The sequence below is a fragment of the Acipenser ruthenus genome, chromosome 27 (assembly GCF_902713425.1).
Source record: "Acipenser ruthenus chromosome 27, fAciRut3.2 maternal haplotype, whole genome shotgun sequence".
In the NCBI taxonomy this organism is placed as follows: Eukaryota; Metazoa; Chordata; class Actinopteri; order Acipenseriformes; family Acipenseridae; genus Acipenser; species Acipenser ruthenus.
The window spans coordinates 25,528,232-25,556,151 of NC_081215.1; the positions used below are offsets into that span (position 1 = coordinate 25,528,232).

Genomic DNA, 27,920 nt, shown 5'->3' on the forward strand with positions numbered 1-27,920 from the left:
TGATCTTTTGGCTAGACTTTATTTATTTTTTAAGCATCATTAAACATTATACAGTTAAACAAGCAGAACGTAGAAGGATTGAAGGCGTTTCAAACAAAAATATTAAATATATACTTTTTTCTATTTCAACATCTATTGCAGTTTCACTAAAGAAGTCAGACAAGATATAAATTAATGACAAATGTAGAGAACAACATTAAAACACTACAGGGTTATTTATAGTTTACAGCCTTCTGTGTCTTATTTCCCCTTAGCTTGTGGTATTTCAGTAGTATCTCCAATACAATGTATGCCCATAGGTTTGCACTTTACAAGGGAAAACCTTAAGATATAATCCCCCTCAAGTAGTTGTAACCAGTGCTTTGAAAGCCCCCCCCCCCCCTTTTGGTGTGATACTAGTCTCAAAAGGACTCCTTATTATTTATATCTATTCATATTCCAAAAGTTATTTTTGCGTTGGCTTTGTAATTTGTTACAGCACTACAAAGGCCATTCTGGCTTCCTGTGTTGCAGCTATATGGGTCCCACCTGCACCCCACACTCATGCTATAGGCTTAATGCACTCTACACAAACAGACAACCAAAAATAACTTCTTGTAAATGAACAAGTGTGCTGTAGACAACGAGGGAGACTCATACTACGATAATGAGGGTTTTAAAGCATTGCTTACTACTACAGTACCTTAGGAGTTTCCTGCTGAAACAAAAACACAGGCAGATACTTTCTCTTGTTCCTCCTTGCAGCCAGCTGCAATTGAACTGCAAAGGGTGTACAGGAACTGTCACTCAAACATCTTGCATTATTCTTCTAAGATATGGAAATAAATATCTTGTCATCCTTCAGTGGAACTGTGCCTGAGAAACCTATAATTTTTGCAATTCTTTCCTTGAAATTATAGCAGCTGTAACACAATGTTCAGGACAACCTGAACGAGGAAACATTTGAAAAGACAAGTACTGTACAAACTGTACTGTGGAATATATGCCTATGATTTATAAGAATATATATATGCTGTTTTTCTTCTACTTAGTTGAAGAGAACTAAGAGCAACTTGCAGTTTAGAAGCATACATTTGTGCTCTGATGTATTTCTTCCCTGCACCAGGGGGACAAGTTAATGGTTACACCAGGGGGACAAGTTAATGGTTACACCAGGGTTGGGGTCAATTCCTGTTTTTCAATTACCAATACCATTTCCAATTCCTTTTTTAAAATCAATTCCCAATTCCAATTATGTCAATTTTAGAGACATAATAATTCTTGTGATTGTTCAACTGCCTTCATATGAAGCCAATTTAAATGGACAAACACTGACTTCAGTAATTTGTTGTTTAGAAGAGACAGAGTGGTTTTACTACAGTGGTTTTGAACTGCTATTGCATAACTAACTGCTATTCTGTGCAATTTATTAATGCTAAAAGTTGCCTTGAGGGGAGACATGTGTTTGTCAACTTGTAGAAGTGGCACTAATGAATCACCCCTCTTTGATTTGCAATGTCAGTCTGCGGGCATACTGCTGGCTGGACTGCGGGCCCTATTCGCAGGTTAAATGTGTTTAAAAACATTATCTTACATTAACCATCGTTAAAAAAAACTGAAAACTTGAATTAATGAATCAAAACGGACTTTGAAAATAAACATTCCTTTACCAAGTTCAGTGACTGGAGCCCTGTTTACTAAATATCAGAATCCCCTGGTTAAAACAGACTAAAAAAAGTGCAAGACAACAACAACCCTTCCATATGTTAACACACTGAAGAAAAACAATATTTTGCATTGATAAATGTTGGCCATAGCCCACTGTAACCCGTTGTGTTCAGTGTTCCCTTTTATTTCATTCCTTAGTTTGTTTTTTACATGGAGTTTCACGTTCTTTGATGGCAGACAACACCTGCACAGCTCCTCTTAAGTCCTAGTGCACTGTCGAAGGCAATACCCAACCAAGGAGCCGCAGCTGGTAGGGTTATGTTTTGGGAAGAAGACATGGACTGCAGGTTGGTGTGTAACAAAAAGTGTCCACGCCAACGAACAATAATGTATTCACTCCTACTGAATTCCTAAAAAGCAAATGCTCAGGAAAAATCTTTGGGCAGCGCTCCTAACTTGAACTTGCTGTCCTTCCTCCAACACATTATACAGTGTAGAGCGATCAGAATCCCCAATCGGCACATGATACGAGCAATGGCTTCTTAACGGCTTGCTTAAGCATTCCTAATAAAAGAGCAAGCAGCTTCAAATGCCATTCTGTTTCCTTGTTCCACGTGTCCCTTGTATTTTTATGATGTGTGGTCCTGGGTTCTGTTGCTCCTTCATTTAGTAATCGTAATGTTTTGCTGAATCTACCTTTCCCTGGATTCGAACTTGCCTCCTGCTTGTCTGGATAAACTGCTTAGTACTGAGCAGACCTCGAAAAGGCACTTTTGTTACATGATCTGAGTTGAGTGAGGAAGTCTGTGGAGTACGAGGCAGTTGGAATACCTAAGTATTGGATCAACAGAACCCAAAAGCACTCATCAGGATTGCAAACATCAGAAAAAGGCAAAGGAAAGGTAGGAAATGCAATCAAATGAAATCAAACGACTTGCTCTAAAGAACACCATGTCATTTCTATGACGCAGCCTGGTCTTGTTGGAGCAGCTGCAGACTGGAAAGGATTTTGAATGGCTTTTTTTGGCTTTGTCCTGACAGACTGCACTGAAGCCCAGAAACCCAGGAAGCCTTCCTGTAGCCTCCACCCACACGATTTACCACTGGGTTCCAGCGCCATGTCACCGTATTTCTGTCTCCTGTACGTCTTGAGTGGATACCAGTGGTGAACAAATAAGCAAAACGTCACAATATTGCAGTCTCCTGCAACTTTATTTTTCTTTAGTGTCACAGTAATAGTAAGGAAATACTTGCTCTCAAGCAAAATGGTGCTGGCCTGCTTTTTTCAATGTATTTTATTTATTTATTTACTTTAACAAAAAAAGGCCTGCTTGCACATATGTGTAAGCATGTGTAAATCTATACTGCATTAACAGTCTTTGAAAGGTCTCCATAAGGTTGTACACACTATTAATTCCACAAAGTGTGATGACCTACACAGTCTCTGAATTAGTGTGTGGGTTTTTTGCCTTGACCAGGGCTAACTCATCCAAGAGTTTTTATTTATAAAATAAATACTCTGGAGTAGTGAAAATCCTGCTTGAAAACGAACTCCTCAGAGATAAGCTGTAGTTGCTCAACCCCACAGCTCCCGCTAGAGACAGGTGGCAAGCCCGTGGAACAAGCAGCATGCAATGAAGCGAATCTCCTGTGCCACCACAGGCTCCGAGTGAGAAGGACCAGGAATCAACTCTTTCCTGTCTCTCCGGATCAAGCAACACCTGACTGTGTCTACATCCAATGGTGGAAAACGCAGCAGTGAGGGGTGCGGTACGCAAGGTTAGTATGTATCTGGAACTGGAAGGTGAAGGCAAGGGAATATAAAATAACTGAGTGCAGCCAGAACTGCGATGTCCTTGCTTTGCCTTGCTGTACATGTGCCTGCTTTCTTTGTGTCTGTTGTTACAGTTGTGGTCTGGCTTTGCCCAGGGTTTAAGACAATGTTTCTTGAGATCTGGGGCTATGGAGAGTAACCGCATGGCATCGCACAGCCTCATTCCACTCCAAGGAAACAGAAGAAAAAGAGGCACACCCAGCTGCTGCAGTTCTTGTCAGTTTTCTGGGGGGAGGCTCCAGGGATGCAGTGCGGAGGCAAGGAGGTGCCGTTGGTCATTCGTGGACGTCCCAGATTTCAGACAGGAGAGGCGGCAGCTTCTTGTCCTGGAGCCGCAGAGCGAAGACCTGCTCCGAGTGGACACTGCTGAGGGTGCGAAGGCTCACCAGCTTCATCAACATGCGGGGGAACATCAGGTGATCCTGGGGAGAGAGGGGGAAAGAGATGAGAGTCGAGCTGGAAAGAGGGGCTGGCTAGCAAGACTAAAACTGCCAGTGCTTTTAAAAAGGTAAAAGTCAAGTCGATGGCAGGACTCACATTTGGCCTCTTGATCTTGGTGTAGGAATGAAGTGCATCGACGTACGGCTGCTGCAACCGTTCCACCAAATCGTGGTCTTGCACGTTCGGGCGGTCTGGAAAGAGATTCAAACATATGCTTCAGAAAGGGTGGAAATCAAGAATTCCTGCACATCTTGCACATAATTAAAAATGACTAAATGCACACTGTCGAGTACGGCTGCCTTTCTCTGTTTGAAATGTGGTAGCAGGAAGCCGCAGGAAGCAGCAGCACACTGGAAAGGTTGTACCTGCAGAGAAGATGTTGATTGCGATCAGAAGAGCGAACTCTGCTTCATCTAAATGCAGGTCGTTCATCCCCTTGGAGAACTCAAAGATGGGGTTGATAAACTCCAACTGCAGACCTGAAATACGCAGAGAAAGAGGGTTAAATCGCCAAAATCACTATAAACACTTATAAAAGTTTACCATGGTAATCTAGCTGTGGTTATACTACTCATTTACCCTGGTTAACCATGTTTAACCCTTTGCGGTCCATTTATTCAGCGCGTCTCAGGTCCAATTTATTTTCACACGCGCAGTTTATTTTAGACGTGCTGTTTAAAAGTATTTTTTTCCACAGTAAAACAGGTTTAAAAGGCATTGCATATCAACAGGACACTCAGTACTGCATCTCCAGCCCTGCCCCACCCCTTGTTCGCTATATATTTTTTACATACCTCGTAATAGTAGTACATACCGATAAATCATCTCCTGATCACTCGTTTTATCACCAAACTCCTCAATAATGCGATCCAAGTCATTATTTTATTACTATAACATCTAAACAAAGCTCTGCAAATGTCTGTGATATTCTCTGAGCGCTGGATGCGGAAGCAGCATCTTGTTTGTTTATGTCCGTGTTATCTACGTGGTGTCAGGGTTATCTGTATTCATGAGATACGCCCCTTTTTTTTCAGCTTCTCTCGGCTCCTATCGGTCTCACTCGGCCATGGAATGGTTTTCTCTGCTTTTTCCAAAGAAAAAACGACTAGAGACCTGTTTTTTACGTCTTTTTGATGATGTCGGACAGGGTCCGACATTGGACCACAAAGGGTTAACAAGCTTTACCAAACCTCTCTGAGCTTTTACAATGTTTTCACTATGTTTTATTACACTTTGTTATGATTTTACTATGGGAAACTTTTATAAGGGAAAGCAAGACCAGAGAAGGGAACTAAAAACAAGAAATTTGAGTAAAAAGAAAGTTCTGTCCAGAAGCACGGTACAGATCTGTTTTGAATGAAGGGATTGTAGAATTCTAACACTACTTTGTGACACTTGGGATCAGGCTGCATCCTTCTGTCGAGAAGTTTGACTGAACAGCATCTTAAAACGCACATTTCATGATCGATTTTAAGATCATGAAAACAGTCAATATAACAGAATACAATAAGTCAGACTCGTTATTTGCAGACGGCTTTGTAATGAAGCTCGACAAGGACCTGCTTTTGCAAAGTCTTCCTTGTTGTAGCTGAAGTCCTTGAGGAAGGTGATGCACTCCATGGCTGGGTTGTATCTCCTGGATGATTCCACCAGCATAATCTAGGAATCAAAGAATTACATTACATGGGTGAAGGGAGAAAAAAAAAACATTTAGAAACTAGACTTGCCTATGCTTTCAGCCTCAATGGAGGTCTTGAGCAGCACAATCTGTTCCCTTAAACTCCCTCCTGCGCCCCCCTGTGGTTACCTCGATGGTGGAGGTCTTGAGCAGTGCGATCTGATCCTCGCGGGTGAGCTCCAGGAAGCCAGGCAGCTGCTTGGCGAAGTCCACGATCTCCTGCACAGACATGATGGCCAGCTCTGTGAAGTGAGCAAAGCGCTGCTGCCGCACCTCCCGGTTCAGCGGGTCCTGGCTCTGGGGCCATGGCTGTCAGGGGACAAAAACCAACAGGGCTGCTGAGGGAGGAGGGGGAGGAGGAGGAGGAGGAGGAGGAGGAGGGGGAGGAGGAGGAGGAGGGGGAGGGGGTGTGGGAATAGATTGCGTGTGGCTAAAAAAATATTAATTAAAAAATAGGGTCGCTTTTAAGAATCTAAACAGAGGCAACTCTTAATGCAGCTTCTGTAAAATGAATACACGTGTACTATCAATAACCTTTTTCCACTGTTTTAAAGTAACTCTATTTCGTGATCAGGGATTAGTTAGGTTCAATAAATCACCCCTAGCAGGGTTAATATAAACATGAATCGGAGGGCTGTATTTAAATCTATTACTGCCAGCAAACACATTTTTTCCCCTGGATTGGTTTACATTGCAGTGCATTAAGAGTCAGCCCTTTATTTTCACCCTTGCCCATGTTTGAAGAGCCAAGGAGGTGGGAGGCAGTGTTCATGGTTGGGGTCAATTCCTTTTTTTTAAAAATCCAATTCCAAGTCCTTACTGTAGTTGGGTACAGCAAGTAAGGCTGATACCTCCGGTGGTAGACAGTAGCCCTGTTTCTGCTTACCGTTACTTTGAGGCGGTCAATGAAAGAGCTCTTATTACACTGCTTCTGAACTGCCACCAGCTTCTCGATCATCTCCAACTGCTCAGGTGTGAGCTTCGGTGCTTCTGCCCCTGGAAAGTGATTCTGAGGCAGGGTCGACGTCCTGGCTGTTTCATCTTCCTGCCTCTTCATCTTCTTTAACCGGATCTGCTCTTCCGATAACACGCCTAAACATGGGGGGAAAATAAACAAGCAGGTAAATCAGGCTCACTGGCCACATGTAAAAGACTGAAGCTAGCTTTTAACCCTTTAAGGTACAAGGGACATATCTGTCCCACAAATAAAACTGATGCTAACTTTCTTGTTTTTTTGCAATGAGGTACATGAAACAGGGTTTAACATGTACTGATTGGCACCTGAAAACATCTATGCACCTGAAAACATCTATGGTAGCTTGTTGTTCAACTCGAATAATGATCCAAAGCTGCACATACAGTACAAAGTGAACGCACAGGTAAGGTCTATCGAATTCTTTCATTATCTAAAGTATATAACCGCTTTAATTTTTCTTGAACAGGAAATTCCCCCCTAACTCACACTGCCCCAGCCCGTGTCTCGGGCACTCACACTGCTCCATCATGCCCTCCCCCCAGCCCCTGTGTCTCCGGCACTCCCACTGCTGCATCATGCCCGCCCCCCAGCCCCTGTGTCTCGGGCACTCACACTGCTCCATCATGCCCTCCCCCCAGCCCGTGTCTCCAGCACTCACACTGCTCCAGCATGCCCTCCCCCCAGCCCCTGTGTCTCCGGCACTCACACTGCTCCAGCATGCCCTCCCCCCCGCCCCTGTGTCTCCGGCACTCACACTGCTCCAGCATGCCCTCCCCCCAGCCCCTGTGTCTCGGGCACTCGCACTGCTCCAGTATGCCCTCCACCCAGCCCCTGTGTCTCGGGCACTCACATTGCTGCATCATGCCCTTCCCCCAGCCCGTGTCTCGGGCACTCACACTGCTGCATCATGCCCTTCCACCAGCCCCTGCGTCTCCGGCACTCACATTGCTGCATCATGCCCTCCCCCCAGCCCCTGTGTCTCGGGCACTCACATTGCTGCATCATGCCCTCCCCCCAGCCCCTGTGTCTCGGGCACTCACATTGCTGCATCATGCCCTCCCCCCAGCCCCTGTGTCTCGGGCACTCACATTGCTGCATCATGCCCTCCCCCCAGCCCCTGTGTCTCGGGCACTCACATTGCTGCATCATGCCCTCCCCCCAGCCCCTGTGTCTCGGGCACTCACATTGCTGCATCATGCCCTCCCCCCAGCCCCTGTGTCTCGGGCACTCACATTGCTGCATCATGCCCTCCCCCCAGCCCCTGTGTCTCGGGCACTTACACTGCTGCATCATGCCCTCCCCCAGCCCCTGTGTCTCGGGCACTCACATTGCTGCATCATGCCCTCCCCCCAGCCCCTGTGTCTCGGGCACTCACATTGCTGCATCATGCCCTCCCCCCAGCCCCTGTGTCTCGGGCACTCACACTGCTGCATCATGCCCTCCCCCCAGCCCCTGTGTCTCGGGCACTCACACTGCTGCATCATGCCCTCCCCCCAGCCCCTGTGTCTCCGGCACTCACATTGCTGCATCATGCCCTCCCCCCAGCCCCTGTGTCTCGGGCACTCACACTGCTCCAGCATGCCCGCCTCCCTGCACTTGCGGAGCCGGCACTCCTGGCACTTGCGGCGCATGTACATGTCCATCTCGCACTGGCTGCCGTTCTTGCAGGCGTACTGCGCGCTCTTGATGACGCTGCGGCGGAAGAAGCCCTTGCAGCCCTCACAGCTCAGCACGTTGTAGTGGAAGCCCGAGGCCTTGTCCCCGCACACGCTGCACACCTCGTTCCCCAGCATCTTCGGGGCCGGGCCCTTCTTGCGCTTCACGGGCTGACATCCTGCCGGGGAGATGGGGGACGGGGGACGGGGCAGTACTGTTAACGGGGCAAGAACAGGAGCTGGAGCTCTATTAGAAGCTTATAGATAAGTCTCTAAATGGTTTAAAAGAAAAAAAAGCATGTTTTCCATTATTATGTGGTATTATTATTATTATTATTATTATTCGCAGTAAGTGTGTGTAATTGTTATTTTTAGTCAACAAAGAGCAAAGTCTAAGCTCTTGGAGTGATACTTATAAAAAATACATGTTTTACATTATGAAGTTATTTTATTATTATTATTATTATTATTAGTAGTAGTAGTAGTAGTAGTAGTGGTAGTAGCAGTAGTTGTAGTAGTAGTAGTACCAGTAAGCGTGTATATTTATTTATTTGCTTGTAATCTTTATCCCAAGTAGTCATTACTTTTACTAGGAGTAAGTGCTTATCAGATATTGGGGGTACCTGTGTTAGCAGCCAGGGTGTCGGCAGTCACTTGGTCATTCATCCTGTCAGCAGGGTCCATGGCCAGGGCACAGTTCAGAGGGCTGGCGGAGAGATCCTGCAAGGGGAGGTCAGTACCATGGTCCTGTGCGGGGCCGAGCGCTGTCCCGTTGAATCTGGAGGGGTGGGAGGAGTCATGCCTGCCCTCGATCAGCAGGCTGCTGCTTGAGTCCTCTGTGCTGGAGTCCAGCTGCAGCTCACGGGCTGACACAAACACTTTGCTTTCTCCTGTGAACAACAGAAGCACACTTTGAAAAAAGAAACATATATTTTACCACATGGGGGTGCACTGTTTTTGTCTCAGCCAAAATCCTAAAATGTAGCCCTCCATTTGACCCTGTTGTTTACCAAACACTAGTTAATGCAGCTTTAGAGCCGACTCACAGTCACATGGACCTTCCTGTGAGGAGGGAGCACCAAACACAAGCAGCACTGGGGAAAAGGTCAGCGCCAACACTACAGCTTGAACTGCAAACAGTCTTCCTTACAGTACTGCTGTATCTGATCCTAAAGCTACACTGTGACTCTTGGATGTCATTTCTGTCCCTATGGTAAGTGGGATTTTGTATAGCAGTTTCCATTTGATAACTCACACTTGCCTGGTAAATGTACAGTGGTCTTTGATTATTTGTTTTCTGACTTTTCCACATCAAAGCAATGGTAAAATATAGAAGTGCATTAGTAAAGCCTCTATGCACTATATAGCACATGGAACACTCCCATTTCCCTGGCTGAACTGTGATGGGAAAAAAAGGATTGCTATACAGTCCTTATAAAAGTGCACCGCAGTAAACTATAGTTAAAACAAAGTGTAGTAAAGCACAGGCAAGAATGACACACCACAGGGAACTGTTTTAAAGCAGGGTAAAAAAAATGAACCCTCATTTGCTCCGGTACAGTATAGGCTTTAATAAGGACTGTACCGATATGCTTTATGCTACATGAGCTTCTGGCTGTTCTTAGAGCCACTCAAAACCAAACAAAAACTAACACATGAAGAGTCATGTGAAGCTCCACTGCCATTCATACACAGATCTGAGCTCTACCAACACACTCAACAAAGAGTGAATCAAAAACACAGGGTTTCAAATGAACCACGATAATAAAGAAAACATCTGCAAATGAAGTGAATTTCCTATTCAGAGGATGTGAACAATTCAATAACAGAAACTGGGACCGGAATGTTTTTATAAACCATGGGTTCCCAATGTGTTCTGCCAACAGCACACAGAACACTCTCTCCCAAAGGACGGGTCCCATGAATGGACATCTGTTGTGAATGAGTCCTTAGCAGTCTAAAGGTTGAAGTGCAGAGAGGTGGAAGCAACAACACTGTTGCAGTGTGTTAACAAACACACAAGCTGACCAAAAACAGACATTAGGCAAGAGGCCACCAACGTATTAGCAATCCACAGAGAATCCACTACGACCCCGCTGCCCACTATGCACCACGCACTCTGGATCTGCAGTACCTACATGCAGCCAGTAGATGGCAGCAGAAGTGATGACCCTGGTAACTGGCCCCAGGTGTTTGCAATCTCCTGCAGCTTGTATTTACATTGTAAATTTACCAATGTATTAAACGTTTCACGTGTGAATGGATTTTGCAAATGGAATAAGTCATCATGTACAGTAAAAGTTGCATCTCAGTGTTGTAAGACGGTTTCAGTCACAATGGGCAAGACAGCAGAAGTGATGGATGTTGAAAGACGGCAGATAGTAAAGGCACTTTGTTGGCAGGTGCTTCCGAAAAAACTGGAAGCTGAAAACAAAACATCAGTAACGTGAAAAAACACAGACCTGGTTACAGCATGTATTCCCAGATTCTGTTCCTCTCTAACTTGAATCACAATTGCATCATGTGGCAAAAGGCATAGGATACAGGGTGTACCTTGCACTGCAGTGTGGAAAAGGACAGAACAATGAGCCTTTCAATAACAGGGAACTGGAGGAAAGGGCAGTAGTGCTGTTTGCAAGAGCGATCAACAGACCCCTTGCCCTGCTTCTCGAGGAGCACTGACCCTCACTCACACAGGTCACCCTCAGCCTCACTTCATCACATCTAGCCTCTGGCGGCAAAGCCCCTTTGGGGCTGCTATCTAGAAATCTCTTACTCAGTTCAGCAGGCTATGTTTGGCAGGGGGAAGTGTTTTTCATTGTGTACATCTGTTGTTACCGAGCTGGGTTTGCTCAGTGGAAAATGTTTTGCTCACGTCACCGGTCTTTCCTTTTTGACTTGTGGTTTAAATCCGTCCCCTCTTTCCCTGGCCCCAACACTCTCAGATCCTCCTCCCTTATATACAAGGTATTTAATCACCAATTTTGTAAATAACGAAACAGAAGCAGGTTTGTAGTTTTAAACATTTTGCATCTCAATATAACTCCTTGCTGTTTTCCTTCATCCACAGTCTTTTGTGCACTACTTTACCAGAAAGCAGACACTGCTTGCAGTCCGGTTGGTTTACATTTCTCAGACTGCAGTAGGGACACAAGCTTTGAAAATCCCAGGACAAAAGAAAAAAGGGTGTGTGAACTATGCATCAGCTGCAGAGTCACTTACAACAACGTCTCACCTGAAAGACGGAGCACAAGGAGGTTAAGTGACTTGCTCAGGGTCACACAATGAGACAGTGGCTGAGCCGGGATTTGAACCGGGGACCTCCTGGTTACAAGCCCCTTTCTTTAACCACTGGATCACACAGCCTCCTATAACATGTCTCAGTACACAATTGCAAATACAGCATCTATTCCTAAGAAGGGGATCCAGCATACTGTAGTCAGAAAACCACGGTAAAAGCAAACTGGCTGCTTTTCTCCTTACCATGACCAACATTATTCATACCAGTCGCAGACAATGTGGACATCTTCTACACAGCAGCTTGTCATAACGGAAGCACTTTGCAACCTGGAAGAGACAAAACAGGGAACACAGAAATCCTGCACATGAGTGTCGCTGGTAGTGTAACATACTGTAGAGTGCATATATCTGTGCTATGATCAAGCATTAATACGCCAACCGGTGAGAATTCTGTGACGATGTGACGTCACAGCGGCCAGGCCTATCGGGTCAGTCCCACTTTGGGTCAGGGGTCAGAGTAATGTGAACAGCTGTTGTTAACCCTTTGGCACTCGCATCAGTTCCTCTTTTGCTGTTTTTTGTTTAAAGCAGGGATCAGCAAAAAGGCTCTGGGTTTAGCGACGCTGCGTCTCTCTCACGTACAGCGGAAGGCAGGGATGGCACCCTGCCTTGCATCCGCTGCAGTACTGAAAGTGATGAACGGTGCATTCTGCTTCTGTGCAGGGCACGGTTCACTTCAGGAGGGGAGTCCTTCTGCTTTTTTTACCCCACTCTTCTGCTGATGAATGAAAAGTGCTGTCGCCATCCAGGCGCCGACCAAAAAAATTTAAAAATAACAAGACAGAGGCTAGTTTCTCAACACTGCAAAATTCTAAGATATGCACAAAACGACTTTCAGTAGCCCCGTTACCAAATTAAAGCAGTCATGTAAAGTATCATGAAAAGGTAGGTCCCCATGAGATACACACATGTACAAACGGAAGTGTGACATACAATGCAGTTACAAAAGTACAATTATCTGGTAGTTGACTACGTTTTATTACTGTTAGCGAATTCATGAAAATGGGACCCTGCTTTAATCCATTTGCATCTTTGTATTGGCTAAAAATCAAATACAGCATTTTCAAGTCATTCTTTGCATTTATTTACCAAGTGTAGTACCGGATATTGTGTTTTAAAATACATGTTTACAATAATATTTATTGTGCATTTCCGACCTAGATAATGAATGTTCGTGCACACCAGTTTTCTGGAATTGATACTTTCTTAGCTACAATCAGATGCTGCCTATCCCTGCTTTCATGAGCACTGAATTGTGCACATCCCGCGATCGTACCCGTGGTTCACACAGACGTTACTGGCAGACAAACTCCAAGGTCGTTTGTTTGCTTTTTTACACAACCCTCGCCCCCCTCCCCCCACATATCCCATTGCATTATATCCCACTGCACACACAAAAAAAACTCTCTCTTTATTGATCCAGACAGCACTGTGTGTAGTTGGGAGTCCAAAGGTTTGGGTCATATTTGAATGACTTTATTTTAACCTTCATAGCTTATGTCATTAAGTCCTGAGATCAGCCTAGTTGCCCTTCTCTGTACCTTCTTGAGTGCAATTATGCCATTTTTTTGAAGAGAGGTGACCAAAACTGCACACAGTATTCTAGGTGGGGGTCTAACTAGAGCATTGTATAATTGTATGTGGTCAGTGGAAAATCTTTTTCAAAGGCATGCAGCACATTGCAGCGATATACAGAACTGGAATCCTTATGAGAGTCAATGGCAGAGAGGTTCCATTGGTTATATAATTGAGGATATCCATATTTTTCCAGCCCAACCCCCAGTGCAGCTTTTCCAAACAGCACAATAGGAAATAAACATGCAGCTGACCAGCGACCACAGACAGGATATGCAATGATTCACTAAAGGACAACAAACCAAGGCACAGGAAAGAATGAACAGACAAAGGACTGTATCTTCAAAGCTTCTCCTTCATTCTTTAATTGAAAAGGAGATAAAATCACACTGATGCGACAAATAAAATAATTTAAAAAAACCCTTGAGAGCTTTTAAGAGAACTTGAAATATATAAACTTAGTTGTTTAGTTCTAGTTTTAAAGCTTTAAACCGTAACACAGATAATACAGGTCTTGAGAAAGCGAGAGAGTGAGTGAGTGAGTGAGTGAGTGAGTGAGAGAGAGAGAGAGGTTATTATCGGTCGTTCACACCGCATTCAAACCCCTGCAGGGCCAGATCAGGCTTTTCCCTGTTTGACTGTCACTGGTAAATAGTCACTCCTTATTATTTTGTATATACATAAATACTCTGCTGCACTGCAAGCTTTGACTCTTTATAATAATGCTTTCATTGTTTTTTTTTTCACAGTACAAAACCATTCGAACTGTACAACAGCAATGTTACAAAGCAACTTAAAGCAAGGTTAGATTTTTTTATAATGTTCCATTTGTTGTAAAAACCTTCTGTTTAAAGGCGTGAAGACTTGTAGCAAGAGGTACCGTTAAGTAGCAAAAAAAAAAAAAAAATACAATACTAATTACGTTCAGAATGTGCCCTCTTAAACTGCTGGCACTTGAGGTACATCATCACCTTAAAACAATAAAATACATTAAAAAATAAACAGGAAAGAGAATATGAAACGAGAACAAAAAGGTGAGCTCTCCTGCCTGTCTGTCTGTCTAGACGGATGATCCCGTGAGGATTTTCAGAGTGACAAATCATGCTGATGAATGCCCAGAAGTGATCAATGACCATTTCAAGGAACAAAACAACAAGTTGGTCAGCTATATTAATAATGCATTCACTATTTAGCATAAAGGAACCGCAACAACTGTTACGTGCAGGATCGGCCAACATTTTACAGGATTGCACCACTTATTTGAGGGGTTATCCACTGGCAGAGGGGTCACTCAACCCCAGTGCTGTAATGTAAAGTCCCAGCAGGATACATGACAAGTAAATCAACTCCTTAGTGTCCTGTCAAGTGCATGGGCAAGTTAAATCAGCTTCTTGATCTAAATGTGTATACCAATGGACTGGAACAAACAGTAGCAAAGAAACTGGACTAGCCCAGAGACATTTTCAGGAACAGTAGAAGTGTCAAGTACCGGGCCACTAGATACTTTAGAATACATATCTATTTTGAAGAGATAACCATAGCATTATAAGATACTCCATACTTCTGTGTTTTCAGCATGTTGTTGCAGTGGTTTTGAGGGATAGCCTAATTGGGTATGTACTGAAATATAAAAGTAGATTGTAAATCGCGAATTAACAATAAAACTTGGCTGATGACTTCAACCGAAAGTTACCCTTTCTTTTTGGCTCTTTCCCAAGTCCAACGTTCTGTACAGTTCGCGCCTAGCTTATCTTTCCAACATTACCTTTGTACACAGAATTCGAGTTTTTAAAAAAAGTAAGTTCTACAACTGGGCAGTGTTTTTTTTCAGTTAACTAAAATGAAAATGCCCAAAAAAAAACCAAAATAGTAATAGAGACTGGAAAATGTTTTAAAATTAAATGAACATAAAACATAAATATTCTGAGTTGTGAGAATATTGCTTCACGAAAATGCTATATAAATAGCACAGCCAAGCTGCATGTTTTCTTGCTCAGTTTGGTTTTCTTCTCTCATGGCAGGCAACCGCTCTTCCCTTCACAAAGGTCAAAGACTCCCCTCCAACTTGTGTGATTGATCAGAGCCCCTGGATTTAGCAGCATGTTCTCCTTGTGACTTAAAAGGAACACTCCAGTCTAACCGAGCCATGCAGTTTGGTTGCATCGCTTCTCCTTTAAAAGCACAGAGCTACTGTAGGTTAATACTGTTTTTGTTGTGGCGGGGGTTGGGTGAAAAAAGCTGATCCAATGACAGTAACTTAAGTGATTCCTTCACAGCATTTACTAAAAAGCAAAGTCAATTTGCACATTTCTTTCCCCTACTGAAGACATTCAGCCAATGCAGGAAGAGGAACATCTTTATAAAATAACGTTTAACACTGCCATGTAGCAATTCCTAATGACAGAAAAAAAATATTCCAAATACTAGAGCTAATACATGCACGTGCTATAAACGCATACATATATAACAATAAATTTTGTTTATTTTTTTACTGGATTTCATTTTGCAATCTTGTATTCATATAAAAATCAACATAACAGCTAAAGGAGATTCCCTGACTTCAGTTGTCTTAAATTTAGATTTTCCACAGATCTTTTGTGCATGTAAACAGATTACTCAGATTAAACAGACTGTCGTGGTTGTTTTCACTTTTGTAGGTCCTATCCCGCTACAGTATTTATTTCTGTATTAATATGCACGGATTACCAGGCTCAGTAGCACTCGAGCTGAGCATACTGTACTGAACGGAAAGTGAAGAAACTGTGCTATTCATTTCTGTTTGGCTTCGAGTGTGCCACCATCACGGCTAATAAAAGACTCTTTCTAAACAGAAGCCTAAAGCATCAGAAACAAGCAGTGCCAGCCATGCAGCAGTGCCAGCACATGCGGATCACTTGTGTTAATGAAAGAACCACATGCCATTCCCTCACACTGACACACTCCTGGAAGCCAGAGTTTTTACATGTCTAATATAAAATAAAATAAAAAAGAACCAGCGTCCAGGGGAATTCATTTTATGCTGCCCCTCTCCTAGTAGGTGTCACTGTGGTGCCAACTGTAGAAGTGGCATTTATGTAGAAGGCTACTGATGAATTGGTACCACTTTCGATGGCAGCCCATGAATTGCAATAGCTACAGGTGGCTCTTACTCTGTTAACTTCATGGTAACAAAACAACATCTTGGTATAGACCACTTCCGTGTAATTCACGCTTACTGCACCAGTAATTACCGTGCAAGAGCAGAAAACATTGGCAGTAAAAACCAAATGCTATTCCATGTTCATCTAAAGTGCTACTGTTCAAGTACAGTCCTCCCTACTCTTAAGTGTATGAACATACAGTTAGTTTTCTGTCCCAGCTAATTTATTCTCATTACAAATCTTATACAAAGTGGGGATTTGTGTGCTGATCAAGGTTTAATTGTTAAGAACATTCTGGAAGTTTTGTCACATTTGTATTTATCTGTTTGCAGGAACCGTAAACCGTGCTCAACCTTATGTAAATATTAATTTCAGCAACACCAGTATTTCAGGAATCCAATCCAGTTTGGATAAACGGCACTCCTTACTGATCGTGGTAAAAAAAGTGAATGCCCCCCCACTATAATTTATTAAAGAAGAACTCCAGTGGATGTGGACTGCTACACTGTCATCTGTTTCAACTCAAACACCGTCAGCCAGGGTCCCATGCTACCAGTTCCACTAACTACCATTATAACACTTACCTCACCACAGTGTACAGAGTCAGACAGAGTGGGAATGTACTCTTTAAAGAGCTTTAAAAGGGCTGCACGCTAAATCTCAGTAAATTGTCAACACACACACTTGCTGGCCAAGTCATTTGAAATGCCCACCACAGAGAGTTGGAACACCTTTCCCTCTAGGGTATGGCCCACAAGCATATCACTTGCTGCAAGTCAATAAGAGACTAGGATGTTTTTTTCATTGTAGAAATGAGTCTCTCAATCTAACTCTGTCCTGTATGAACACAATTCAGTGCATTGTTGTTTCATGACACTTTACAGAAGGTCACGGAACAGAACTGAGGTTTTGAGAGGCTGTGACACATTTCTGCCTCATTCTCCTTACTAAATAACATTCTCTGCTGTATTGTGCAGCTCAACAAGCACTTCGCACAAGACTAAGAACCAATACATGGCTGAGTGGACTGAGTAACAAGGACCTGGCAAGCGGTGCCACCTCCAAGCAACTGGTAACAATATTTTAATTCATTGCTGCCTACGATGGCAATCCCTGCTCCTTAGCCTTGTATTTATTTACTCCGTCTAGAAAAGAAAGGGTGACACCAAGACTAGGTTACCCGATCTGCAGCAGGGAAAAACAAACCAGGCTTCTGCCGGACCAGCAAAGTAAAACAAGCTGCTGCTGCTAACTGAGCTAGGCTGAACTGACTCAGACTGAAAGCCACACAGCACCAAACAGCTAATGCAATGCTCTCACAAGCCACGGCAAACAAATAGTGACACCAAAGCAGGTGAATGATTGCTTTCTGTTCCATATCAGAAACACCTGCTGTCCACAAGACTCAGAGAGCACACAAAGAGTGCATACTGTAAGGTTCCAACATAGCAGCGATATCATGGTGATTGTGGTATATTAGACTTCAATGCAACTCCAGGTTGTAATACTGTAAACAGCCTGCCCACTGTACCAGATTTAATGTTAACTATTGCACTGTCACACTAAAATCTGTCACACTAAAATCAGCGCAGTTGGTAATCAGTAGGATGCAACTAAACGCCAACTAAAGTCTGTGCAGGAATATGTCAAGCTGCAAATTTTTGATGATTAGCAGGTTGCAGCTCATGAGTCTTAAGCTCACAATTTGAAATCCTATTTAGACAATCCGGGCAAAGCTCACTGGACGACAAGCTAACATCCACCTCTTGCTTTGTACACCGATTAACAAAATCCTGTAAAGCAACACCAGTTTCTGTGCCTGAACCAAACGTATTTTTGCATTGGGAATAATATACTGGCGTTGTTGTTCGTAACCACTCGGAAGGTTCTGTGTAAATGTAAAGCACAGGGAACAAGCACTCGGTTCTAGAGCAGAATGCAGAATGAAACAGCTGTGTTGCTGCACAGGACACGCAAAACTCCCAGAAAACTGTCCCACCTTGATCCCAGAAAAACTGGATATACACTAACGCAGGAATACTACGTCACGATGCACTGTGACTATAATGGGATATGGAACAAAACAAACAAATGCTTGTTATTGCAATCAGCTACCTCTATTTTCATACTAAACAAGATGTTGAATTTTTTTGCCATTATATATATATATATATATATTATATATATATATATATATATAGTTCCACCATTAAGAAACTAGTATGTGAATATTTATCATATGGAATACACTGGCTCTTGTACATTTTTTCTTACTTGTGCAACTTTGCAGCGGACTTTTCATTTTGTCTTGTTGGTTGTGAGATTTTTTTTTCTTCTTAGAGAAATTGATTGTCTGTTTCCAGTTTAAGTTTGCAAAAAAAAAAAAAAAAAGTCTAAGTAATGGTAAATGTACCTATGTTTGACAACAGGAAAACACCCGTCAGATCGCAACTGATTGCACCGGTACCAAAATCTGACAGTGTACCACTTTTAATATGACAAGGATCACTTTCTGACATTACACTGGTCAAGTTTTTGTACGCGTGCCACATTCTGACGATGTCACTACACCGGTATGTTAAAACACACAGACAGGCACGGCAGTATACTTCTTGTAAGTTCTCAAAGATCAACAGTGGTAAATAAACCTTCAACAGACCGACATGTTTACAAAGCATATCGTACAGTACTGCACAAGCAGTAAAAAATATCATTTTAGCAGCCTGAAATAAACTCGACGTAGTTTTAGAACATCACTTTGCTTTAAATTAAACGCAGTCTGAACTGTAAACACACCAACCCAAACGAAAGCCTAAACACCCTTATTTGCAAAAGAAGAAGAAGAAGAAGAAGAAAAATAATAAATGTCTTGTAACAAGACTACCTGTGTGCTGAGGGATTTCGCAACCAATGAAGCAGGCGAACACGCTGTTATTTTCCAATCATGTGACTCGCGGAAGAAACGTGAAAGGAGGGGAGAACACACGGAAGAGACGACTTTCTGTGTTACTTAAAAAAATATATATATACAAAAACAAATGGTGCACAGATGACGTGATGTCATGTAAAGACGACAGGCAGTGTGTAGCAAGTCACATGTCTTGTGGCGAGGAAGCAGCGCCCCTCTCCTCTGCCTTTGCACTATCACGGAGGGAGGCGTGTGCGTCCGGCAGCGTGCGTGGAAAAGATCGAAGTTGAAATTCAAGGCAGAGACATGTTTTTTTTTTTTTTTAAAAGATGCAGAACTTTACCTGCAAAATTATACAATTCCAAGCTTGCAAACGTACATACATATTGAAAACAACAGTACACTCAGTTAAACACTCTTCTCCGCCACTAAAGCCTGTGTGCATTTTGAGTTTTTTAAAGAAAAATGTACTCCCAACCTGCTTTCCCCACTCGCACAAACACTACAAGGGCACTGTTTTCTTTTACAATCAAATAAAATTGATTGCAGAGTGATTTCCCTGGTTAAAAATGCGACCACCAAACAATCTAACTTTGATCTTTTAAGATATGTTGCAGATTTTGACTTTAAGCAGGATGCAAAAACATTTTGCAATCCACTTCTTAGTTTTGCGCGTTTTAAAACGCCTAGAAGTGTTTATTTTTCAAATTAAAAAGTTATACATATTCTGTTTTTTTTTTTCAGGATAAAAAGGGATATTGTGGTTTTCGTACTTTTAAATGTCTTGTTTCGACTTGTTCAGGACCCTTGACATCGTAACTGGGCAGTGTCCAAAGTCAGCAACGCTCTTCCAGCTTGGCCACCAAGGGGCAAAGGTTGCATTCAAACTGAGTGCAATAAAACCGAGCCGCAAAAAAAATGTGAAAAATAAATCACTTTTTGGATATCCTGATTCTTTCTATTTGCGAAGAAGTCGAATTATGATATGACAAACCCAGAGCCCTACTGTCACATATCAATATATACGTATATTCCTATATTTATGTGGAGAGTGTGCTACAGAAATACACTGGAAAATACATATTTAATAAACTTTTTTTTTTTTTTTTTTTTAACGTAACAGAACTCTGGGCTTGTGCGGTTAAATATGGACAATCAAATGTTAAGTGCATTCTGTACAGTAGCAGACACTACAGTTAATATACAAATATAAAATATCGCTGTGTCCACCAGTGTTGTATAATCAAGCCGTTTACAGATTTGCAAGTTCAAAAATTGTAACATTGTTACAGGTGATCAGAAATTAGAATAATGCAACATCAAAAAAAAAAGTATAAAGCAGTTTTAGCTTTACAATACTAACTTACTGCAATAACTTATTGTTATTTTTTCCCCTCAAACAGGAACACTGCAGCTTAAGGGCCACAGCATTGCTAAACCTAACAAAAACGCAATACATACAGAAAACACGAAACATCTACATCTAAAATACTGCAAAAATACAGGCCTGTAAGCACTCAAATACAGTTTTAAAGTAAACTCTGTGTTCCTATGTCCGCTAGAGGGCATGCTTGCTGCTGCAAAACACAGCTTGCAGGGCTAGCTTTGGCTCGGTTTGTGTGTGTGATTGCACGAATCATACAAACGACTGCAGGTCGCATTTTGTAGTTGGCAAAACATTTTTGTGATCAGTTGTTTTTATTTTCCATCAAAACAGCTTATACAAAAGATCTTGAGAGAATCCGTACAGTTACAAAGAAAGCAAAACAAAACACAACACAACATAAAATGAAATTAACTATATACATTGGTGTATCAGAGCTTAAGATTTAAAATAACAGAAAAAATTGCATTTTTTAAATTTTGTTTTTGTATCATGCCTGCGTCTTGCGCTGCTAAATGCTGTACCGACCGTTTTATTAAAGGTTCACACGTAAGATGTTTACAGGTAAGTCACAAGAAGAAGTTTTTTTTTTTTTTTTTTTTTTTTTGTCGGTTTTAGTTTTAGCCTTGGTTCAATTTTTTTCTTTCTGCACGTGCAATGCTGTTAATTCGATGATAACGACCAATCTGCAAACAGCCAGATTCAGATACAATCATGCATCTAATTTGCAAGGGGTCCCTGTTGTAAACACGATCACTCTTTGCCCTACAGTCATTCATTTGAAGTGCTTGGCAAGTAGGCATAATATAACAAAAAACGAAAGTTGTTATTAGTTGTAGTCGTAGTCCTATTTAATGGCCAATAGGCGGACCACACCAGCTACTGCCCAAAACAAAAGGGGGTGCTAACAAAGCCTGGCCATTAACTAATTTCAAAGAAAAATCGCTCAAAAAGACTGTACATTAAATATTACGAGAACATGGTTTGGGGGGATGGTAGTATCCCGTTTGGTCATTTTATAAGTTTTATCTTGGGTCTGGGATTTTAGTGTTTTGCTTCGTCTTATCCACTATGTTGTTGTAGCACCAGTTGCACAGAAGTTTATCGCCAAATGTTTGTTGTTGTTTTTACTCGTAACAAAATGTTAAGGATTCTCCTTATTGATATAACGCAGCTAATGCGCTGTTAAATTATTGAGATAAAGCGTAACTGGAATGGATCATAATATTGTAGTATTAAGGCATATACTTATATTAGTTCCACATACTTGTTGATTTAAAATCGATTCATTTGTGGTTTGCAGCTGAGTTAAAACACATGCCCTATTTTAAAGTGACCCAGAATTATGGGTCCAGTTGGCAACCCTAGTCCCACATGACCCGTTATTAAAATCAGAACCATTTAAATTGAGCATTATTTTACCCCCTTTTGCAGATTGTGACATTTTACACAGCGCTATAACTATATAATTGAAACATTTCGCAATATATTAGTAATCTGTTAATCTATATTTAAAAAGCAATCCTACCTAAAGCAATATACAGCCATATCAGTTTATCTACCTTAGCCTTGAGCCTGGATACAGTTAAAAGATATGGCACCGCCATATTAAAATTATAGCGCTACAGGCCATAAAACTGTGTTTAATCCAGACCTTGCAAGAAGGTGTATTTCAGTAGTCTTCCCTGTTTTGTCTTTAGCACGCCATTATCTTTCTATATTAAAACATTGGAATCGATTTTTCATTTTTCCTCTGCCTAAACCAGAAGCATACGCAGTGCCTGGAGAAAGTCGTGCGGCGTGGATTCGTCCCCACATCCAGCACCTTTAAATGTCATCTTTTACCATCTTTTTACAAAGTCAGGGTAATTCAGATTAATGGTCTTTTACAATGTATTTACCAAGTTACCTGTTTCTAGAAGTTTTTATTAATATTTCTCACCAGCATTGTTAATGCAGTACACTAGAGGGCGTGCCAGCTCAGTTGTGTAATGATTCCTCCGCCGTCATTAGATATTACGTTTGAACTTGTATGTCTCGTACAGTTTTAGAGAAGAAGTATCAACAACAACATGCGGAAACCGAGAAGAGACGTCGGAAAGGTGAGGGACTGTTGAAAGCGGGAAACGTACACCATTGATGGATAAAAGTGACCTTTGTGAAGCAGTGAATTGCGAAGGGGCAGAAGGGAAAACTAGCTGGAGAGAGGAGAGCCGAGCGGCCATGCCGCCTCCGAGAAAGGTGAATCCGCCATTGCGTTTAAGAAGCGTAGCAGAGCAGCAGTGCTTGTGTTGCTTAGACTCGGTACTACACAAATAAGCGATGTTGTTGTTGTTGTTATGCGGTCTTTGCAGTGTTTGGCGCTTGCATTTCGCTATTTGTATATCAGTACTCCTTTTTTTGTGTGTTTACTGTATATGTTGTGAATCTTCAGCCAGAGAAAACTGCCCTCAGATTACTATGTACAGCTTTTTAGGACCTGAAATAAACAACGCATAAAATAATTTAAAAAAAAATACGCAATGCCAGAAAATATGAGGGGGGTTTTACTCGCTGTTACTAGTCCTTCACTTATTTGTAATTTTAAAACACGGTTCAAGTTTGTATCAGAATTTATTTATACATTACACTAGTAGTCGTAATCGGTTTATTTACATGCGTTACTTCTTGTAGTGTAGTTAATTTGTTTTTTTTTATTTGCGTTTTTATTCAGTTTTCTAAATTCATTTTAAAACATTTATGACAAGAATAACGTAAGAAGGCGTGTTATAAAGAGACAGTTTCACTTTATCTTTTCATTGGCTGACGCGACACGACAAATAGGCCTACAATTTTCATACCGGCGGGAGTCAGTCGAAAAGTAGTTGTTTAATTAACACACAGTTTTACTAACTTTTAAAATGTCTTCTAACCTTAACTCTACACATGTGTTGCCTGCCAAACCTTTCTGACTACATATGTTGTTGCAGAACGAGCGACTGCTGGTACTTTGACATCATTTCGAACTGCGTCACGTTTGTAACATCGAACGTGTAAATACAGAAGTTTAAAATGTCCTCATAAAAAAAAATTTAAAAAAAATGTAACAATTTATTATTGTGATGTAATTTTTAAAATGACAGTTTCAGGTTTTGTTAAGATAGAAAAGGAATATGCTTTTGTTTAAATGCGTCATACATTTGAAAGCACAATTAAGCCTAAAGAGGAGTGTGGTATATTAAACTATCACGCATAGCTACTTGTTGCTGTGCCTGTAGAAGATATGCATGGAAAGCACAACTGTAACCTGCATTTAATGCTACAGATTGTGTTCTTGCCACTGCTTGATGTGTACAGCATGCTCCGTTTTATGCATTTATTTCAAACCTGTTTGTCCTTTCTCGTGATTAATTTACTAGAAAGCATAGCCATCACTTCAAACTCCCAGTTCTACTTTCTGAGGCTGAAGTATTAAAAACACAAGTGCCTATTCACAAAACTTGAACACACGAGTTATTTTAAAGACTCTCTTCGTTTTGATTAACTAAATACAAATTTATAGTGATGTTCTCCACTGTTTAACTGAGAAGCATTCTAGAACCGTTCAGTGATTATCAAAATTGATTCTATTACTAAAGTGATTCTTAAAATAACTGATAAGTTAAAGTTTGTGAAAAGTGCCTTGGGTTGCATTTAAAGTCTTGCCGTTTAAAAAAAATGCACACGTTACCTGTCGAAGATTGCCTTTGTGTGAAGAATATTCTTGTGCTCTATTTGTGGCAGAGTTGCCTGCTGAATTTAAGAGTGCTGTCGCTTTCATTTCTTGTCAGCCTTGCAGACCTTGCTTCAAGTGTCAAAACAATTTAAAAGGCAGCTGTTTTGCCGTTGGGATTTTAAAAGTAAATGTTACCAGGTGTTTAGGAGTTGTATGTTCATGAGATGACATTCGTTGACAGACCAATGCAGATTCTAATGGGGATGTGACTTGTTATAATTACAGCACAGCAAACTGACCCAATGTTAAGCAGCTGGCAGGCATTCTATTCCCATCCTGCACAGGTCCCCAGGAGGTCCGGTCTATTGGAAGGGATGGTACTGTGAGGAAAAGACCAAGCCCCTGCATTCACAGAGGCAGCTAATGATATGACCCAAGCTTTAAACAAGAACAGGGATGTTCTGTAAAACAATTAAGCTACGCACTGCTTTGTCAATATAAATGGGGAATCGTATTCTTGAGGTTGGGTGGGTGTGTAGTGTCCAATATATTCGATATTGAGGTATGGGAACATACCCGGGGCAGTAAAGGGTTAATCTGGAAGTTTAAAATGGAAAGCATTTTACATTATCATGTATTGTAGATGACCTGTACTGTGTTAAGATGGTTTTATGCTGTTTCTGTTAATTCCCTTTTACATTATAACATTGTAGTTCATAATGAAGCAAGTAAGGTGGTCTTCGGAACAAGAGAGAGAAGCCTCCTTACGGCCGTGGTGGGTGGTTTAACAGGCTCTAGTAAGGGTTCTTAGAAAAGGCTCACAATACAACACAACAATCTGATTGCCTTTAATGCTTTCTCTAGGGTTGACTACATAGGAACTTCAGACTGGACAGGATTTGGGGAGTTTAATTGCAGAAAAAGCAAGCAAACTTTAAAAAAAAACATTATAGTTCTAGAACATACGGATAAGTCATGGCTGATCTGGAACCCTGCACTGTGGGAGTACAGCTTCAAGCAACTCACGACTGCCACAAGACTTTCTACTGCCGCCAGACGGGCTGCAAAGCTCTGCGTGAGATGTCACCCAGCAACGCATTGCTGCTGCAGCTCAGGACCGGTATTATGAGCCTCACAGAGAGTGACAGAGTGTGTTTTCACCACGAGAAGGTCTATGTGGACCGCTATGAGGACCTGCAGAAGGCCTGCTGCGATCCCTTCAATACGCACAAGAAAGCAATAAAGAAAGGGCTGAAGCCTCTCGACCTGGATGAAGCCACGTTTCTGAGCGAGAAGTTTGCAAGGCACTTAGTGCCGGGCTGGAAACTGTGTTTCAGGTGTTCACAGCTGCTGACCGGCTACTGCAACCTTGACCCCGACGCAGGACAGAGAAAGACACGCAATAGTGAAGTATGTATACGGAACTCTTTCTTTAAACTCCCACACACACAGATCTGTCATAAGGATGCTTTGCAGTGCTTGCAAGGTTTCAACTAAATAACCAAATAGAAAAAAAAGAAAAAAAACCGCGTCCGACATACCATCAAAGGGGCTGACAATAGTACAGTAATGAGCACACTGTTTAAAAAAAAAAAAAAAAAGTTTATTAATTTGATTGATATGTTTGTAATGCTGTGAGGTTCACCTTTTGATGTTTAGTTTGTCTCTTGTGTTTTGTGTATTCACAGAGGGTCCAATTCTGCTGTAAACGCAGTTGCGCTACAATTTGGGTTTTGGTTGAAATTGGGGAGTGGGCAATGATCAGAATGAAGGTTACAAATCCAGATATATCCGGGCCAAACCTCCTGAGGGCGTCTCCGGTAAATAGAAATCAAATCAATTTCTACAGCTAATGGCAGTTTCACATTTTTAGGGACGGACTGCTAAGGCTTTGAAGTCACTTCAGTTTGCCAACCCAGGGCGCCAGACTGAGTTTGCTGCGGAGCCCGGTCGAAGAGATAAGAGAAGACTGCAGCCCAACAAAACAGCAACCAACGCAGACAGGTAAACTACGTACTCTAGAGCAGGGTTTCCCAAGCATTTTTCTTTTGATAAAGTGTTTTTCCAGTTTTGCTCACTTCCCATGTAAAATGTTGATGTACCCAGACAGGGTTTGGGGTCAATTAATATTCAAAAGAATTCGAATTGGAATAGATTTTCTAGAGACGTAATAATTGTTGTGATTGAGCAACTACTTTCATTTGAAGGCATTTTTAATCGACTGACGGTGACTTCAATTTAAGTAGCTCATTTTCACAGAATACTGCTCATTTTGATCAGTGTTGTGTTCGAATTGATTTGAATTGGAATTGGGAGTTGATTTGAAAAAATGGAATTTGAATTGAAAAACAAGAATTGCCCCGACCCTGGACCCAGAACAGGCTATAAAGAATGTAGGTACAATGGGTGTGCCATGCCCTACATAACATTCTGACTGTAGGGCTGCAAAGTAGCTTAAGATACCCGAGCCGAACGTGTTACAGACCTGCCACTCAGTGAACGTAGCTGCCATGACAAGGTGATGGGGCAGATTGCACTTATCCAATGGCTTTCACGACAGAGTATACCCAAAGTTTCTGTTACAGTAGCAAAGATGTGTTCTTTTTTTCTTTTTTTAGGCAAACGATCGCAAAGAGTAAAGTGTACGACAGCGCAGGCCTGCTGATTTCAAGTGGCTTGGATTTGTGTGACTGTCTGGATGAAGACTGTCTGGGCTGCTTCTACCCCTGTCCCGAATGTGGGTCCCGTAAGTGTGGCGTCGAGTGCCGCTGCGATCGCAAGTGGCTGTACGAACAAGTGGAAATCGAAGGCGGGGAGATTATTCGCAATAAGCACGTGGGCTAGGACTCGGGAGATGCTTGTGCCCTACTGCACTCTGCATTCTCTTATGGTGGACTTGTGTTCGATTTTTAATATAATGTTCATCCCAGTGTTGGTTTGTTTTTTGTTGTAGAAGACAGTGTCCTTGTGCTTTTTGTTTATTCTTTTTTTCTTCTTTCCAGCAGGACAATACCATTTTTAAAAAGACAGCAGGTAGCAACGCAGTCCTTTGAAAAATAAGAAAACAAATTGACTTTTTTGTTATTTGTATTTAAAAATGAGATTCTATTGAATACATTTGATGTCTGAAATGTAGTAAATAGAATTGATCGTTCATTTGAAAATATTGACATGATGCTGTTATATGTATATATAATATACTGCGCGGTCATGGGGCAATACATTGCATACCAAGTAATGTTAAGTGTACAGATTTGTACACTTAACAAATCCATAGCAATGCATCAATGGAAAATGAACATGTGTATTGTTTGCATTATTGTATCTATTTAGAGGAAAATATTGTTAGTTCTGTTATAAATAAAGCTTACTTTTTCTAAACCACCTATATGAAAATGCCTGCTTGATGTGTGTGCTTTTCTGTGTACAGTACATTGAATAAACTAGTTATAAATTACGTGTTTAACTTTTGCAAAGCAAGTCAGACTTGTCAAGGCAACCAGAGTATATAGACCCACAGTTGTCAACATTTGTTAATTCTGAATTTTTCTATACCACACTTTTAATCTGGTGCTGAAAGGGATAAGGGTCAACCCAAATACTTAGCAACTGCATTCCAATCACTATTACAAATACAATGTACGTACAGGGTGGTGTGAGTTACTATACCAGTAATCAGGGGGCACTG

At 41.7% G+C, this 27,920-nt stretch overlaps 2 protein-coding genes across 9 annotated transcripts; one reads left to right on the forward strand and one right to left on the reverse strand.

Moving 5' to 3' along the window:
• Positions 1-24,377, reverse strand: LOC117432029 (oxysterols receptor LXR-alpha). Of its 5 annotated transcripts, none has more exons than XM_034053420.3 (10): positions 19,131-19,417; positions 11,715-11,798; positions 8,855-9,121; positions 8,144-8,446; positions 6,487-6,692; positions 5,730-5,909; positions 5,482-5,581; positions 4,288-4,401; positions 4,019-4,113; positions 1-3,903 (listed from the first exon to the last, which is right to left on the reverse strand). In XM_034053420.3, exons 2-10 carry the CDS (start codon positions 11,755-11,757, stop codon positions 3,757-3,759), a joined length of 1,455 nt encoding a protein of 484 aa, XP_033909311.3. In that variant the 5' UTR covers positions 11,758-11,798; positions 19,131-19,417; the 3' UTR covers positions 1-3,756. The 5 variants fall into 5 exon arrangements, with proteins under 5 accessions (XP_033909311.3, XP_033909312.3, XP_033909314.1 ...); XM_034053421.3 differs by having other exon boundaries at positions 8,144-8,410; positions 19,131-19,415; XM_034053423.3 differs by lacking the exons at positions 11,715-11,798; positions 19,131-19,417 and adding an exon at positions 24,248-24,377.
• LOC117432030 (ARL14 effector protein-like) lies at positions 22,525-27,616 on the forward strand. Of its 4 annotated transcripts, XM_059001836.1 has the most exons (5): positions 22,525-22,779; positions 24,518-24,695; positions 25,097-25,642; positions 26,106-26,236; positions 26,851-27,616. In XM_059001836.1, exons 3-5 carry the CDS (start codon positions 25,208-25,210, stop codon positions 27,074-27,076), a joined length of 792 nt encoding a protein of 263 aa, XP_058857819.1. In that variant the 5' UTR covers positions 22,525-22,779; positions 24,518-24,695; positions 25,097-25,207; the 3' UTR covers positions 27,077-27,616. The 4 variants fall into 4 exon arrangements, with proteins under 4 accessions (XP_058857819.1, XP_033909316.1, XP_033909318.1 ...); XM_034053425.3 differs by lacking the exon at positions 24,518-24,695; XM_034053427.3 differs by lacking the exon at positions 24,518-24,695 and having other exon boundaries at positions 22,537-22,640.
• Positions 27,617-27,920: the final 304 nt, after the last annotated feature.

What these genes read in the sequence shown, in the direction of transcription:
- LOC117432029 (XM_034053420.3), bottom strand. Translation starts at nt 11,757, where the DNA reads ATGTCCACATTGTCTGCGACTGGTATGAATAATGTTGGTCATG. An exon ending in CACCCTGGCTGCTAACACAG is followed by an intron (nt 8,447 to 8,854) that starts GTACCCCCAATA and finishes CCCCGTTAACAG; the next exon opens with TACTGCCCCGTCCCCCGTCC. An exon ending in GGCGGGCATGCTGGAGCAGT is followed by an intron (nt 6,693 to 8,143) that starts GTGAGTGCCCGA and finishes CCCCATGTTTAG; the next exon opens with GCGTGTTATCGGAAGAGCAG.
- LOC117432030 (XM_059001836.1), top strand. Translation starts at nt 25,208, where the DNA reads ATGGCTGATCTGGAACCCTGCACTGTGGGAGTACAGCTTCAAGCAACT. An exon ending in GAAAGACACGCAATAGTGAA is followed by an intron (nt 25,643 to 26,105) that starts GTATGTATACGG and finishes TCACATTTTTAG; the next exon opens with GGACGGACTGCTAAGGCTTT. An exon ending in ACAGCAACCAACGCAGACAG is followed by an intron (nt 26,237 to 26,850) that starts GTAAACTACGTA and finishes TTCTTTTTTTAG; the next exon opens with GCAAACGATCGCAAAGAGTA.